Here is a 15854-nt window from a genome sequence, read left to right on the forward strand (position 1 = left end):
TGATCCTTGCTAATTTATTTATTTTGTCAGAAAACAGAGTTAGAGCCTAATAGAAAATAGAATCTGCATTACACCATTTCTCCAAACCATCTGGATGGAGTTCATGGCGCTTCTTAAAAATATGTGCTGTGGACTGGAATAGATGCTGAAATATGCTGTGTGCGATGCAACCACAGTATTTCTATCTAAAAGATTACCTGAGAGTCATTCTAGGTAGCATGAGGGAACCATTACTAAGTTAGAAGATGCACCATCATTTTGCTCCTGCACAGCATTTGTTTGCTTCTGGTATGAATTACTACAGACTACTCCAGACTCACTGGAACAGGTTGCCCAAAGAGGTTGTGGATGCACTGTCCCTGGGGGCATTCAAGGCCAGGCTGAACATGGCTCTGGGCAACCTGGTCTAATGATTGGTGACCCTGCACACAGCAGGGGGGTTGAAACTCGATGATCATTGTGGTCCTTTTCAACCCAGGCCATTCTATGATTCTATGACTTACTCAGAGGCTACTTGTATACGGACTTGAAAACAAGTTGGGAACAGCAGCCTCACAGAGAAGTTTAGTGCTGATGGAAAATGTTACTATATCTTTATGAATGCACTCTCCCAGCTTCTGGGTAAAGGAGCATGTGTTGTGAGTATTATTCTAAAATTATGTCAGGAAAAAAGTCAACTTTCTAGGAGATGGTGACCTGTGACATACTACAGCATCTGCCTCAGCTGAGGCCATGAGTACAGACAGGAGACAAATAAAGATATACAGTGTAGAATAAAAAAACTGATTTCTGCTATGTATTTCACTGTCCAGGTTTAACCACTTTGTGACCAATAGAAAACAACACACAAACCCAATAAAAGTCAATGTGGCACCACTGATAACCACGTTTTGCAAAGACAATGTGTGAACTCACATCAAAGTGTGGGATGGTGAGAAAGGAGATGCTGTTGTCTTTTCAAAAAGGAAATGCTGCTGGAATTTGGAGTTGTCATTGTGCTACTGGCAAACCTGCAGTTACACTGACACTGTTTCCATTGCAAGTGTGTTTTTTTTTGTTTTTTTTTTTTTTTCCAATAGGTTTCCAAATTATATAGGGAAGAATAAGAATAATTCAGCCAAGCTTAAGCCATAGATGGCCAAAGTATTTCATACTCCTGTATGGGCAACAAATGAATCTTACAACATACTGTGAGACTGTTGAGTAGGCTAATTCTGCACATTGACAAGCTGGGCTGTAGTAAAGGTGTCTGAACACAGTGAGAGCAAGTTCTCAGCTTGCTCTTCTAACTACCTACGTGTTTATCTCCCTTACATTTTATTAAGGTGTGCAACATTTGCCTGAAATACACGTAAGAGACAACAAGGTATCTTTAAGATCAAATTCTTTACCAATGTCAGTCCTATATTTACAGGATGCCAGTCCTATATTTAAAGGATGCTAAATAAGTCCTTTTGACTTACTGAAAGACAAATGTGACATATTAGTTCAAAAGCAAAGAACTTAGTCAGCAAACAGCTTCCTGTGTCTCCTAACCTTCCTGTGACATGTGTCTCTGGGCAAAAGAAGGCTAAGCTAACATGTGCTATTCACCCACATCCCACCACAACTAAGCATAGGCTATGGGAAACTCTACTGGTGAGAGAAGTTCACTGTGCTGCTGGATGTTTGAATATACAACATGTATATTCAAACTTTTATATATATAAGACTTTTGATCCGTTTAAAATAGATTATTTACTGGGAGGCCCAGACATAGGGCTGAAATAATTCAGGGTAACAGTTAACCACAGCTAGCTCATAACTGCTATAATAATATTCCAAGTACAAAGAAGCCACATAAACCCCAAGAAAGATGAAACAAGGCCTCTTGGTTTAGCTTGAGGGCTGTGGTGTGTCTCCCCCTGTCGAAATCCCTGCCCTGGCACCTCTGTGTGGTTATGGACGACATGAGACTCACCCACTTCAAGGCGAGATGCCGGACAGGAGCTCTTGGGGGAGGGGATAGTGCTGACCCCCCTTCTCACAGGAAAAAGTATCACTTGAGAGCAGGTCTGTTTCAGCAGCTCCTCTCTTCCTGCTGCAGAAGTTCCTTGCCACTTTTATATTCTCTTTCATTCCCATGGAGTTATTTCCAGCCCTCCCTTTGTGTTTTAAAGTGAGTGTTATTATACCAGTGCTGCCTTCGGCCACAGATCTGGGCCGATCTTGCATGGTGGGATAAGGCTGGGGCTACTGGTTCCCCCCCTGCAGTGCCAGGCAGCCTCACAGCTGAATACCTGCAGCCAAACCGTCAGAAACAACTGCTGCCAAAACACACTGCCAGAACTGCCCTGACACACCATGCACGCAGTGATGAATATTTTATTGTTATTCCAGGAAAAGCTTTTAAAAGAACACACGAGACAACAGTGTTGTGAGGCCGTCTCAGTGGCACAGATTAAAAATACGTAATCTAGCTTTTAAATGAAAGAAGTCTCTAAATGAAAACACGGGTTCTTGAAACTATGGACCCAAACAGCTGACCTATTAGCAACCCTGATCTTTTTAGATAACAGTTCTGGACAGAAAAAAAGACTTTAATGATGGCACAGAATACGAGCCATGATATTTCTGCTATGCAGAGGAGGAGATGGAGCTTTGCCCAACAATTATCCATGGTCTGACTTGGAAAGTCTCTTTGGCAGCACGAGAAATGTAATAACAAAGGCCTGATTCACCAACACTGATAACCAAATTGTTATTTCTAACATTCAGCAGCTCAAGCTTACAGCTGAGCTAGGGCTCTGTGGTTCTATGGTGCCAGAAATAGCATCTCTTTAAGAAGAATCCAGGCAGGTATCCAGTTGGTATACATTAGCATGTTTACATTTTCAATTGACCAACTACTGCTGAACAAACTAATGAGGCAGATGGTCTTATGGCTCCAGATATCCCGATCTTTTCTGTTTGATCACCAGCTGATGAGTGCCCAGATTTTAGTACAGGACATTCAAAAGTGCACCCACATCCCTGTGAAATTCAGGGGCATAACCAGACCCTCAGGGGTGCCTGCTGACCACTCCCCATGCTGGCATCTGGCTCTGATTGGTTTCTATTCGGGGTCAAGTACCCTAAAAATCTCTTTGCAGATGCTTTGGGAACAGATCAGCCTTTTCACTGAGTCTTATTTGCAGCAGCTGTTGGATATTCTTAACTGGTCCTCAAGTCTCCTTCCACTATTTCAGCAAAGCTCTACTGTACACAAATGGTTATTAAAAAAAAAAAAAAAAAAAAAAAAAAGCAGACCATCAGTCACTGCTTCTGCGTGATAAAAAAAACCAAACATCTGGAAACTTCAGGAAACTGGTCATATAAGAGGCTTTGAAGTTAGTTGGTAAAGTTGTACAGAGAGCAAAGCTTACTTATTCTAACTTCCAAATTTTACAGATCACAAGAAAACCAGATTATTCCTAAGGCAAAAAAATATATACATAAAAACAGAGGAAAATCTGTTTCTATGGTTTTCAGAAACCAGCTTTCCTGTGTACCCCCAAAAAACTGGCCTTTAAAATGAATGTGACTCATTCTGGAGCAGATTCTAATATAGCTGGATTAAAGTAATAGCTCTGTCAAGACTTCAATAGCATTAGTTGAGGATGCTGAAGAGTTTAAAAACCAGGAGGTTTAGCAGCTCAGAGCATCTCTTGCCTACAGGCACTCCATGCTGGAGGAATCCTTTTCCTCCAACTGGAAAATTCTGCCTCGTCACAGAATATCAAACACACGCCATTAGCATTTATTAGGTTAAGTCTTCTCAAAAGATTGCACCAAGCACAAAAAGTATTTATAATCTTACTTATTTCACAGAAATGTTCATCATACTAAGAGCAGGTCAGCTTCTAAGCTCACAGGTACCAGCAATATAATCTTCCATGACACCAACATTTTAATTTCTGGAAAAAGTAGAGGGTTTTTTTGGTCTTGAATTTTATATAAATAAGAGCAGGAGTTTGTTTGTCATAGAAGCTGATGACAGTACACCTGAGGTGAAATTGACCTGGACAGCCTAGCAGGCACAAGCAAGAGTTTTGCTTGAATTATATGAAAAATAATAATAAAACCACAAAAATAAGCTTTCTTTAAAGTGTCGTCACTGAAATCTACCATAAATCTTTTTTTTTTTTCATACATTATGGAGGTGAACATCACTTTAAAAGGTTAATGTCAGACAAATCCGATGATTTGAGAATGTTTCAAAGGGCACTGAGTCTACTGTAAATTCTATATCCCACTATGAATTGTACTCGTCTCAATAAATAAGCGTGACACTGAAATGTTCCGCTTTCACAGCAGTCGAAGTAACGTGCAAAATATCCATCACAGAAAGCACTTTTTGCAGTGCTTTGGGATACAAGGTAATGAAAAAGGAAAATGCAGATAAACCATTTTATGACATATGCAATGTTGGTATTGAGTGCCTCTCAGAAACCATGCAGTGCATTATTTGGCATGAAAATGCGTGATCTAAAGTTGGAACATCACAGAAAACAAAAGTGCAAATGTATGCAGAATTTTACGTTCTAAATAGAAGAGAGAAGAAACAGAGAGAGAATAGAAGAAGCTTCAAATAATACTGCAAATATGAGAAATGCATTACCCACTTTTGGTTAGCTTCAGCAGTTACCTCCACACACCTATTGCAATCTGTGAAAGATATTTTCCCACTTGACGCTATGCATTTTCCCTTCCTTCCACATCTCCTGCATAAAGCTTCCGAAACTAAACCGAAAACCTTGAAAAGGCAGATCCTACATTACAGTTTTGGCTCATATTTCAAGGAAACACCGACTTAAAACAGAAAAGCTGACTGTCAAAGGGTTAAAAACTTAAGTGTGTCGCATTTTACACATAGAAATTCGCTCTCATAAAGGACATTGAAATGGAAGGATCGACAAAGGCTAAAGAAACACATCTCCTGCAGCAAGCGAGACAGGAGACAAACAAACCCCGTAGGCTCACTAAGAAGGAAGATCTGTTTTATTTCACTTACCAGCATTATCCATTTTCTCTCCTCAGCATTCAAAAAACAGAGTTATCCAGAAAAGCAGCCGGCACGGTCTCCCTCTTGCTAATGAAGCTGGCTGCCCTTCTCCTGGTTATTAGACCTTGCTGGCAGTCAGAGCATACTTCATGCACTGACTGCAGTAGACATCACCAGGAAATTTATATCTCCAAGGATGACAAACAGCCATTAGCTCCATTATAGGCTGATTAAGATTGTGCGAGCCTATCAAGTAGATACTTAAATTCCCCAGGGTTTTACCTCTCTGGGGAGAAAACAAAAGATCTCTGAGCCTATAATACTGAATATACGCTTCTGAAAAGTAAAAGCAACACTAATGAGGATGTGTTTAATGGGTAAGGAGGCAAAACTTTAAATAAAAAAGGGGTATGATTACAAAGCAAGGGGCTATGATTTTTCAGTGACGCAACAGAAAAGTTTTAAGGAAATAAAGGGGAAGGAACCTATGGCTGAGAAGCATTAGGTTAGAGCACAATCTGCAGCCCTCAGCTTTGGCTGTGCTTTAAATCCTACAAGTTCTGCACCTGATGTTCCCTGCTGTCTGTGAGAAACACAGCAGATGCCAATTATTAATTGTCTAGAGGCATCCATGGTTATACTTTCATAGCTAAATGTAAGGAAAGAGTGAAAAGTAACAACAGGGCTTTACTTCTTTCAGTGTTAAAGTAACAGCACGCTGGCTGCTGCAGAGACAAGGCTCAATGAAATCTGAATGACATATGCTGAGATTAACGGATATTGCTTCTAAACTTTCAACACCATGCAAGTCTCTGATGCATAGAATTTTCCCCCATAGAAATAAACAAACAAAACCAGAATAGACTTCTAAACATTTCTCCTCCCTGCACTTTCAGAGTTTCCTCCCTATAAATGAACATATATATATAAATATATTTCCAATAAATAATATCTTTCCTGGCAGCACAGAGTGAAGGGAAACATTACCTGGAGGGTACCAGGAAATGCATGTTCCAGTCCCATTTTGCCACTGATGTTATATGTAACCCTAAGCGGAGCATTTTGTGCTACAGTGTTTGCTCAGCAGTGAAAGGGAGACCATTATACACACTGAATTTGGCAAAGTACATTGGTGAAACAGAATGTCACCAAGCACTAATGCTACATAAATGTCACAGTGTCCTCACAATATTTTTCCTTCCTTTAAGAACTCACTAGGTAGTCCAATTCTCTCCACTGCGATGGAAAAGAAATACTTATTTTTTATCTGTACCATATTGACATGAAACCCCTCAGACTAGAGCTGCATCACATGAACAACAAAATACATCTTCCATCACCATCTTCATCACCTCTTCACTGCCCCTCTGATCTTATTTGTCCTTTTTAAATGTTCAAAGAGAAGGCAGTTGCAGCCTTGATCTATTTACACAGATAAAGAATCAATGGCTGAGAGCTAAAGTCATCAGCAAGAATGGAGAATATCTAGGGCACACTGGATGTATTCCATATTATGGAAAGGAAGCGCTTGGAGGGCTAAGGAGAGAATAAAGACTAGAAATCTGTCACACTTCATATTAAGGTTCTATTTATAAGTGGCTTATAAAGAGCTTATTAAAAAAAAAAAAAAATAGCAGCTGTCATGAGTATGTTGCATTTACACTGTGTTTCGGATAGCTGAAACCACATCAGTGCAAGAGGTTAAACATGACCAGTAAGGAGCTTAGTTGCCTGCTTGATCATAGATCAGTTAATAACAATTGATTAACGTGACAATCAAAGTTATCGGTTTATGTGCATCTGATGAAATCTTGGAGCACTAATCTGGAGGAGGCAAGGTGGGCACCTGATAGATGAGCCATAAGGTGTCTGCCCAGAGCGTGCCCAGTTCTCAGAAGGGTAGAAGGGCATAAATGCATCTTAAATCCTAGCAAGTATGACAGAGCTTTGTGCTGGCTAAAGCTAAGAGGGGTTGGTTTTGAATCCAATCTGTTTGAGTTTCACTTGGACTACACAATTGAGTTAGCCACCAGGCAATGGTGCGGCTGGAGGAAACCAGTCCCAAGCCTGGTGGCTGGGGGCACAGATGGGTAACATCCTGTGCCCAGGAGCCCAAGGGAGATGCAGAGCTGCACCTCCTCTGACCTAAGGCAAAAGAAGAGCTCAAGGCAGCGACTGTTTGAATGTGGCAAGCAGGTCCCCGTACCATGTGTACCATGCCTGAGCCTCATCTGCAGAGCCAATGGCCTGCATGGCATCTCCAAGGGTGCTGGTCTCCAGCCACAGGGAGGAGAAAACCTATGGAAGCACACCACAGCCCCCTCCTGCCCACACATGAGCTTCCTGCTGAAGAAGCCCTAGAAGATGATAGTGTGTGCCCAGGGCCCATCCTGACATGCAATTCAGATATAGCCACAGCCTTAGGTCAGCTGAGGTTTGTGACTGTAAGGTGCTAACTAAAGCGTAGAAGTCTGAGTTGCAATAGCTTGATAGGCAATGAGTTCAGGTGCTTCATCAGAGCTGTGTGACAAGTAATCATTTGTTAACTCTTGAAAGCTAACTATAAATGGAAAATTAATATGATCTGTGACCTATATCTCTGCTGTCTGAACAGAAAATATCTCACCAGAAAGCTTCCAAAAAAAGAAAGTTTCACAAAATACATGACTTTTTTTTTCTTGTAGGCAATTAGATTTTTGCATAGGAATTAACAATTGTGCATGATCAGATGCAGTTAATACCAGATCAAAGCCATATCTTCCTGACTGCAGATGGGCAAAGGAAATGTACAGGTTGCAAGTGATATTTAAAAGGAAAATATATGTATATTCCAAACATAAACTTATCTAACCTTTAAGTCAACCACATCACAATCTATAGTTGCACGATGCCACAACGACTCAGTCAGCTTAAGGACAGTTTGGGACAGGAATGGAGAAGACCAAGCCTGAAGCAGTCCAAAGGTTTCTCTCCTCCTTCCCAAAGTCTCACACTCCATCAACCCATTGCAGTTTCCTTCAGCTGTGAGGTAGTTCTGCCTTACTGCTCATTTCACCCACAGGCACGTAAGACCCAGGTTCAATCCCGCTCAGCTGGGGACTTGCTGAGTGATTTTGTGCAAGCCCCTCCAGCATCAGGCCTCCTGCAGGAACGCTTTGTGCTGTGCTGCTCCCTGCACCTAACCTGTGTGGGGATAAACATGCTAGAGGCAGTGTGAGACCTAATGGCACTGCATTAAAGGCTGATGAAGCAGCTAACTTGGACAATCAGTGTCACCTCTTGGGAAGAAAGCACTATGAAGTACACTAGAAGCACAGCTAATGACACAACCACCTAACGATCCTGTTTTTCAGTGTACCTGATGTACACAGCCTGCTGCAGTAATGACATTTTGCTCCTGGGAAAATCAATGAGGATTCACAAAGGCTCAGCAGTATGCCTAGGGAAGAACTAAATAGAGAAAGCAGGGTAAATAGATATCTCAGTGCCCAGCCATCACAAACACTGTAAGCCAACAAACCCTTGGAATCAATGCAGAGCTTCAGCTCTGGTGTTTCTGGTCATGACAAAGACACCCAAGAATACATTTAGAAAATGCAGAATCTGGCTTGGCTGGGAGTGGATTTGTCACCGCAAGGATCTGACTCGGTAAGATTCCATTCTGGGCAACGTGTTTCACTTCACTTGCACTGTGTCTGTTTCTTCCCACACAGCAGCAATTGTGCAGGTGTCTCTGGGAGAAGCTATACTTGTTTTTAGACACTGTGGGTTTTTATAGTCAATGCCAACACTAAATACACATCTTCATGTGATTCTTCTGAGTACCGGCTGAGTACCAGGCCAATGACTACTGAGTACCTGGGATCTGTGGCCCCTCAGAAGGAGTTTCCCTCCATGAAGTATCCATCTGCACTGCTAGTGGTGGGGCAGTTCCACAGTGAGAGAGAGAAGAACACTCTGAAGGCAAAGGAATGGACTTTGCTCAGACAGACCCCAGTCTCACAGACGGTAATGAGGACTGCCTCTTACCACAAAAGGATGCTTTGTACAACACACCAAAACCTTTGATTATTACTCACATTCTTCAGGCCTTAGGTATATGAAAACCACCCCTCCCTTGGCACATTCTTGAAGATTGTGAGGAAAAAAGGAAAGCCTCCTGGGGAAGTGGTGAACCATATACCTGGAACACATTTTCCTGCCGAGGCCTCTCACAAAGCCTCAGCAGTAATTCCCAGCATCAGTGGCAGAAGTGTTTGCCAAACAATCTCTCCCAGACTCGCATAGGTAGAAGAGTTTTAGAGCAGGACAGGGATAAGCAGAAATGCTCATTGCCTGGGAATAAGCTACATTTCACTTGGAAATGTTGTTAATTTGCTACTCTAAGTGCAGAGAAAGCTTCATGTTGCTGAGAAAACAACAGGAGCCTTTTGTTCCCCAGGCGGATTTTATCCTTGAGCAGCCCAGCTAGATACAGAGTTGTGATTCTTCTCTAAAGCCACAAGGGGAGAAGCAGCACCACAGAAGCCAACAGATTTAAACTGATACAAAACAAGAAGAGAGTGGGATCCAGACAGCAACGTGTGGTCTTTGTAGGTGGGAAGTTTCGCAGCACAGATGGGTTTGCAGAGGGAGCAGGAAGGGCCTTGGCACAGTGGAGCACAGTGCAGGCAGGCAAAGGCAGTGGGAGGGAAGGCAGGGACCTGGGGAGGGGTAGAGAAAGAGGTTTCAGCATATCGTGAAGTGAGGCACTGAGTAGGAGATACAAGCAAGGACAAGAAAAGCACCTCTAAATGCTTCATTATTTAAGTAAATTCTGGTTTACTTCTGAATACCTACTTTTAACAAACTCACATCTAGAAAGCAGTGTGGTATGGGTTTGGCTTCACTCTTCCAGAGGCAGCAGGTATTTGTAGTGAACAAGTGGAAAACCTCTGGAAAAGCAAGCACTTATTTGTTTCCTTTAGTTTTCCCACCAATTCTGCTGTGGCATCAGGCAGCTCTGTACTTACCTGGCTGCCCATCCAGACATGGAAACCTGCTGAGGTTTGCTTGAACCAGTTTGCTTGAACACAACCCAAACTGAAGACATCTATAAGTCCTGCTGAAGTGACCACAAACATGAATGCACTGTAGGGTACATGAACCCCAACCAGCCACATCTTCCACTGAATTGGATTGTGTTTGCCCTCAGAAACAAAACACGTCCTGTATTTACTAACTGACAATGTTGCTAAAATGAAAATGACTTGAAAAAAGCAAGTGGCTATGGAGGAACTGGGGGTGTGGTATTCTTCATTACTATATGGGTGATTGAGCACTGGCACAGTTTGCCCTGACATGTGGAGTCTTCTTCAGTGGAGATACTTAAAAGCCATTTGGACACAATCATGGGTTAATGTCCCCTCAGGGACCCCGCTTGAGCTTGTGCAAGATGATCTCCAGAGATATCCCTTCCAACCTCAACCATTCTGTGATTCTGTGATTTACAATTGCTATCGTTGCTGTTCATCCGTTAATACAACATATTGCTCACAAAAGTGAATTCTGTCAAGCATACTAAAATAACCTCCTTTTCTCTCTAAATATCACAAACAAGTGCATTGAATCATATTGCAATTCCTTACAGTAGAGCATGGCCTTTGCTATCCAGAGTGCTAGACTAAATTCAGGCAAAGACGAAAAAACAGGGCAAAATACAAATTTTGAGTATGACTGTAAAATAGCAGGCTGGTATAATCCTTGATGTTATCCAGTAATAAGAAGGAATATAAATTCTGTATACTTCTGCAAAACACAAAATAAATTCCCAGACTCAAAGCCCATTTTATGGGTTGTGGACTTCCCACACCTGAACAAGGCAATTATAAAGCCTTTTTGTAAAATGTTCTGGCTGTGAAAATCCATGAGCATCTTTGCATGTTCTGAAACCATTACGATATTTGTCTAGATGCAATATTTGTGATTGGACAGATTTTACACAAAGAGGCAAAAGTGAAGCTCTGGATACAAAGACAGCCAATTTTGGATCTCATTTTATCTCTGGCTTTGTCATACTGGGGCTGCTACAGCAACATCTCATTCTCAGCATTTAACCAAATGGGGATTGTTCATACGAACATAAATGCTGCAACCTTTCATTGCAGTGTAGAAAGTGAACAAATATTTTGAGTCATAAAGAACAAAGCACCAGAAAGGTCATTTGGTCTGGCACACAGTTACAGTAAGGAACAATGGTTGGAAACTGAGAATAGTTGAGTTGAAAGCAAGTATCTACTGCAACGGCAAATATGATTAAGCTACCAAGGCTATCAGTGGATCTTCTCTCTCTAGAGGTCATCATTTCATAATTGGGTGTCTTCTGGATAACACCAATCAAACATCGGTTACTGAGCTCAACAGAAAGGCAAATGAGAGTGATTTAAGGGCTCGTATTGCACAAATTGGACCTAATAACCCCTCTGACATTAGCGTTATAAATCTATTTGAAAAGGCCAGTCTTCATTATTTGTGCTGAAATGAAATACTAGGCTTCTATCATTCCTTAATGACTGCACATAATAGATTTACAAAACATTTTACCCTTCTCCTTATCTCAGGATCGTAATCTTAGATTCTGCCCACCACTTTTCCCCTTTTTTGTTCTGCAGATTTCTCTCTTGGAGTCTTACGTACAGTGAAAAGAGAGGGAATTAAACCTTATTGAGAAGAATAAATGTAATCTTCTTTCTGTTTTACCTTATATATGCTAATAGATAATTCAGTAATGGAAAACAAATGAGACAGTATATTGAGGTCTGAGGAGCTGAGGTGAGATCCCATACACAATGAAGCCAATAGCAAAACTTCCATTTTAGTGGGGCCTGGACTTCATCTCTGCACATAAAACATGGTCAGGCTTGTGTCAAGGCTAGGGGAGATTCTGGGTATGTGAGTTTGTTTCAAGGAATATGAGTTAAAAACATGAAGAAAGACTTAAGCACGGAATAGAAGAGCTCATCTGAGATATATATTGACATCAGGCTTAATCCCTCTCTCCTACTTGGAGCAAAATTTAGGAAAGTGAGAACTAGACAATTATTGCTAAATGCTTTCCACCCTTAGGAACATGATAAATTTAAGAGTGAGACAGAAATGTTCTTCCTTACAAACTGGAAACTGATGAACAGATAGTGTGAATAGTCTGTATGTTACACACAGTACATTTCACCAGACAAACTTTGCCTCTTTGGAGGCTGGAATTTTGTAACTTTATTCATGAGATAGTAATCAGAACAAACATAAATTAAAACCAACCAGAGAAGACACTTGGCAAGATCCACTAAAGACAGCTATAATTTCAGTTCATTTCCTTCCTATCTCTTCTCCCAAGCTCCAGCTAATTATCACATCATTCTCATTGTTGATCTTTGTTGGCTTTTGTATTCCATTCTGTACGTGAAAAAAAAAAAGAAAATCCATCAACAAGGAGTTGCCATTAAACAAAGGAGCAGTTGTGTGCTGACAGATGTTCTGCAATGTTTGAAAATAAGAGAACTGCAGCAGAACCCAGCCATATGACAGTGATTGAGTGTGTTTCTCTAGATGACTTTAAAAGATACCTAATTAACTATATTTAGATACAAATTGAATTTCTATACTATTGAAATATTCACTCAGAGGGTGGTGATGCACTGGAACAGGCTGCCCAAGGAGGTTGCGGATGCTCCATCCCTGAAGGCATTCAAGGCCAGGCTGGATGTGGCTCTGGGCAGCCTGGTCTGGTGGTTGGTGACCCTGCACATAGCAGGAGAGTTGAAACTAGATGATCATTGTGGTCCTTTTCAACCTAGGCCTTTCTATGATTCTCTGAAATGGAATTGCATTCTCTCTTAATTGCAGCTTCAGTTCCCTTAGAAGGTATCCGCTTTACCCACATAAAATCCAAGTTATGGCATCTGTTTGAGCAACTGGTACCTGACATTTGGGGGGCATGTCTCACCTGTTCAAGTTTAGGATTACCTTTACTTCAGCCCTCAAGTTGCCACAGGTTTGTGAGGATTGCTTTCCTCCCTCACGGGTGGGAGCTGAAGCTGAACAGGCTGTGTAACTGCAAAATATGCTTAGGTGGGTCAGCCTCTGTAATGCCTGCAGAGACCCCTGAAGCAAAGAACTCATGTTTTTCCCTACATCTGATTCACCTGCTGTTTTCTGATTCAAGGTGAGATATTTATGCACTAGATCGACCCAAGAAACCTGCTCAAGGGATCCACCAAGGTTAGCATCACAGCTCCTACCATGAGGTGCCTCACACTTTCACCAGAGGATATTTCTTTTTAATGACAAACAGTCAGAGACTGAATTCTCAAGTGTAGAAAGTGTAGTAAATCAATTGCCTGTTGATGTGTGCATCATTTAACTCTCAGTAGCCCTGTCTGTGTTCTCTTTGACTTATGCACTTTAGGTACTGCATAGAGGACTGCTGTATCTTGTGCAGCTTGGTGATTTTCTGAAACCAGCAACAAGACACGCTGAAATGCACCTCAAAGTAATGAAATAACAAGTATCTTTCAATTCTTAGAAAAACACGTTTGCCCCAAAAGAGGTTAGTAGGTAAAAATTGTTATTTTTGTACTGTGTTTTGAAAATGAGTCCATTTGCATGAACTTACATGACAAACACAGAGCCAAACTGAGATCCGCAAAACCCATCAGACTAACTGGCAAGCTGGAAGCATGTCATGTGCAAATGCTGGGAAAATATGCATTAGAGAGAATTTGTTTTTGCTGAATGAACAGACAAAGTAAATATTTTGCAGCTCAGGATACAGTTGCATCATCATCATCACCATAGACTGTTCTTTAGGCCACAGTTGAGTCAATATGTCAGAAGAAAAATGACCTGCCAGAGAAGTTTCAGGTAATAGTGCTGATAATTCATCAGCTGAAGGTTTTTAACTTGAGACAAAACTCTAACAGTGCTCCACTACACACAAAAGCAGAAGGTAAACTGCTGTTGATGCAAGCTGAGAACTTGAACTGCTCAGAGGTATACCATAATAGATTCAGTGATGCTATAAAACCAATTAAAAACCTTGGAAGCTAATGCTACTTTTCTCAAAAAAAAAAAAAAAAAAAAAAAAGTGTGTCCAGGTAAGAAGAGCAGAAAGATCAGAAATTTGACCAAGGATCCCAAAGTGAAGCCAGAATTCTTGAAAAACATCTCAAGGAAAATCTAGGGAGACCTACACCAAATGCCAGCTGAAAAGGGCTGAGCTGCAAGTAATCAAACTATGCCCTTTTGTTTGACTCCTGCTGTCTTCAGGGAAACAGGAGCTGGTATACAAACAGATGAAGGAATCAAAGTGCTTCTTATTAACAATTCCTCCTCCAAACAGAAACAGTGTGTGAGATTGCAGAAGCACTCAAAAAGGGACTGAATACATATTACAGGTCAGTTTGTGATATGTCTTTCCTTCCTTAGTTAGCTATTACCCAAAATGCCCTGTTTACTGTAATATGCCTTCCACCTGAGCATCCAATCTCAGGGTGTCATGCAAGACAGTTTAATTCCTTTTGTTGCAAACAAGTCAGCGCTGTTTTCCTGGGGTGGTAATCAGACCTAAAAAGAACTCTAAAGTGACATTTGTATGGCATTGTTCCCTCTATTTTCCCTTTACAATAGCACCCACTTTCATTGCAATGCCTATTTGGTGTGCAATCTGGGATGCTGTAATTAACTACTGCACAAGTCTTCATATTAAGGCAGCAACAAAGGTGTAGGATGGAAAACAATGTATCCTGCTTCATTTATTTCTAAAAATAACAAAATTTCATCAGGAACATGCTGCTTGAGTTTGCCCAGAGAGTGTACTTAGAAATGAAGGGAAAGCTGCCCTCTTGAAAGGGATATGAAAAGCTCATTAAGGCTGTTACAAAGGGTGGTTAGGTATTTTAGAGCTACATTGCCCTTCTCTTTACACTGCAGGGTAGAGAAGTATTATCTGCTTTGCTTTGGTGAAGAACAGAATGGTATAGAGAGATCCTGAAAAAAGTATTTGAAATATTTTTTCTTATCTGCATTATTAATAATGCTTGAATTATTAAAATGTAATGAATTTGAAATAGCCAATTACTTCACTTCTAATATCTTTTTCCTTTGTCACTGCAATCACTGTGGGAAATGGGATTACAATAGAAGTTGTTTCCTCTTTTATTCCCAATTTCCCATTTTGGTTTTCAGGCACAGGCATACTGGCTTCCAGTAATTGCCTTCCTCTAAATTTCTTTCTGTTTAGAGACATGGGCATATGGCACAATCATACACAGCTGTAACTTCCGAAACTTTCTACTCTTGCTTGCCCTCTCAGACCACAGGTTTTGAATTTGGGGAACTCTAAACTCCCACAGTTGTAATGAAAACATGAAATGGTATGATTCTATGTGATATTTGCAGAATCCCTCCAAAGGTTTTTTTTTTTTTTTTTTTCCCCAACTTGTTTATTTTAAATCCATGCAAAACCATTGTGTTGGGCACAAATTATTAACAGCAATTAGCCTTTCAGGCAGGTTGGAATTTTACCCAGCTTTATATGAAAATTGGCCTAAAGGATGGGTATGTTTGTGCATATGAAGACTGTTTTGTCTCCCTGTGTTGTCCTCTCAAATGCTAGTAACTTTTCTGGCTTGCTAATGTTTGCAAATTACACAAGGGTACTTTGTATTCCTACATTCAAACCAAAACTAAAGAATTGAGTAGAACTGGTTCAAGGACAGCCCTCTGTAAGATTCTATGTGAGATGCCCTTTTAATCTGACAGAAAACTACTGAAACATATTTTTGAGAGAAGTTTA

The 15854-nt window shown here is 40.9% G+C and overlaps 1 protein-coding gene across 3 annotated transcripts in view; it reads right to left on the reverse strand.

Moving 5' to 3' along the window:
* PHACTR2 (phosphatase and actin regulator 2) overlaps positions 1-15854 on the reverse strand; it is a 120717-nt gene that overhangs the window by 89929 nt on the left and 14934 nt on the right. The window contains exon 1 of one of the 3 annotated variants that reach the window (XM_090135695.1): positions 5033-5931. The exons of the other annotated variants lie outside the window; for them this stretch is intronic. Within the exon in view, the coding sequence (XP_089991821.1) occupies positions 5033-5045 (13 nt within the window). The 5' untranslated portion in view covers positions 5046-5931. Of the gene's footprint in view, positions 1-5032; positions 5932-15854 lie in introns of those variants that run through there. 3 annotated transcript variants of the gene reach the window in all.

This window comes from Phasianus colchicus, chromosome 2 (assembly GCF_987193195.1).
Source record: "Phasianus colchicus chromosome 2, bPhaCol1.hap1.1, whole genome shotgun sequence".
NCBI lineage: Eukaryota > Metazoa > Chordata > Aves > Galliformes > Phasianidae > Phasianus > Phasianus colchicus.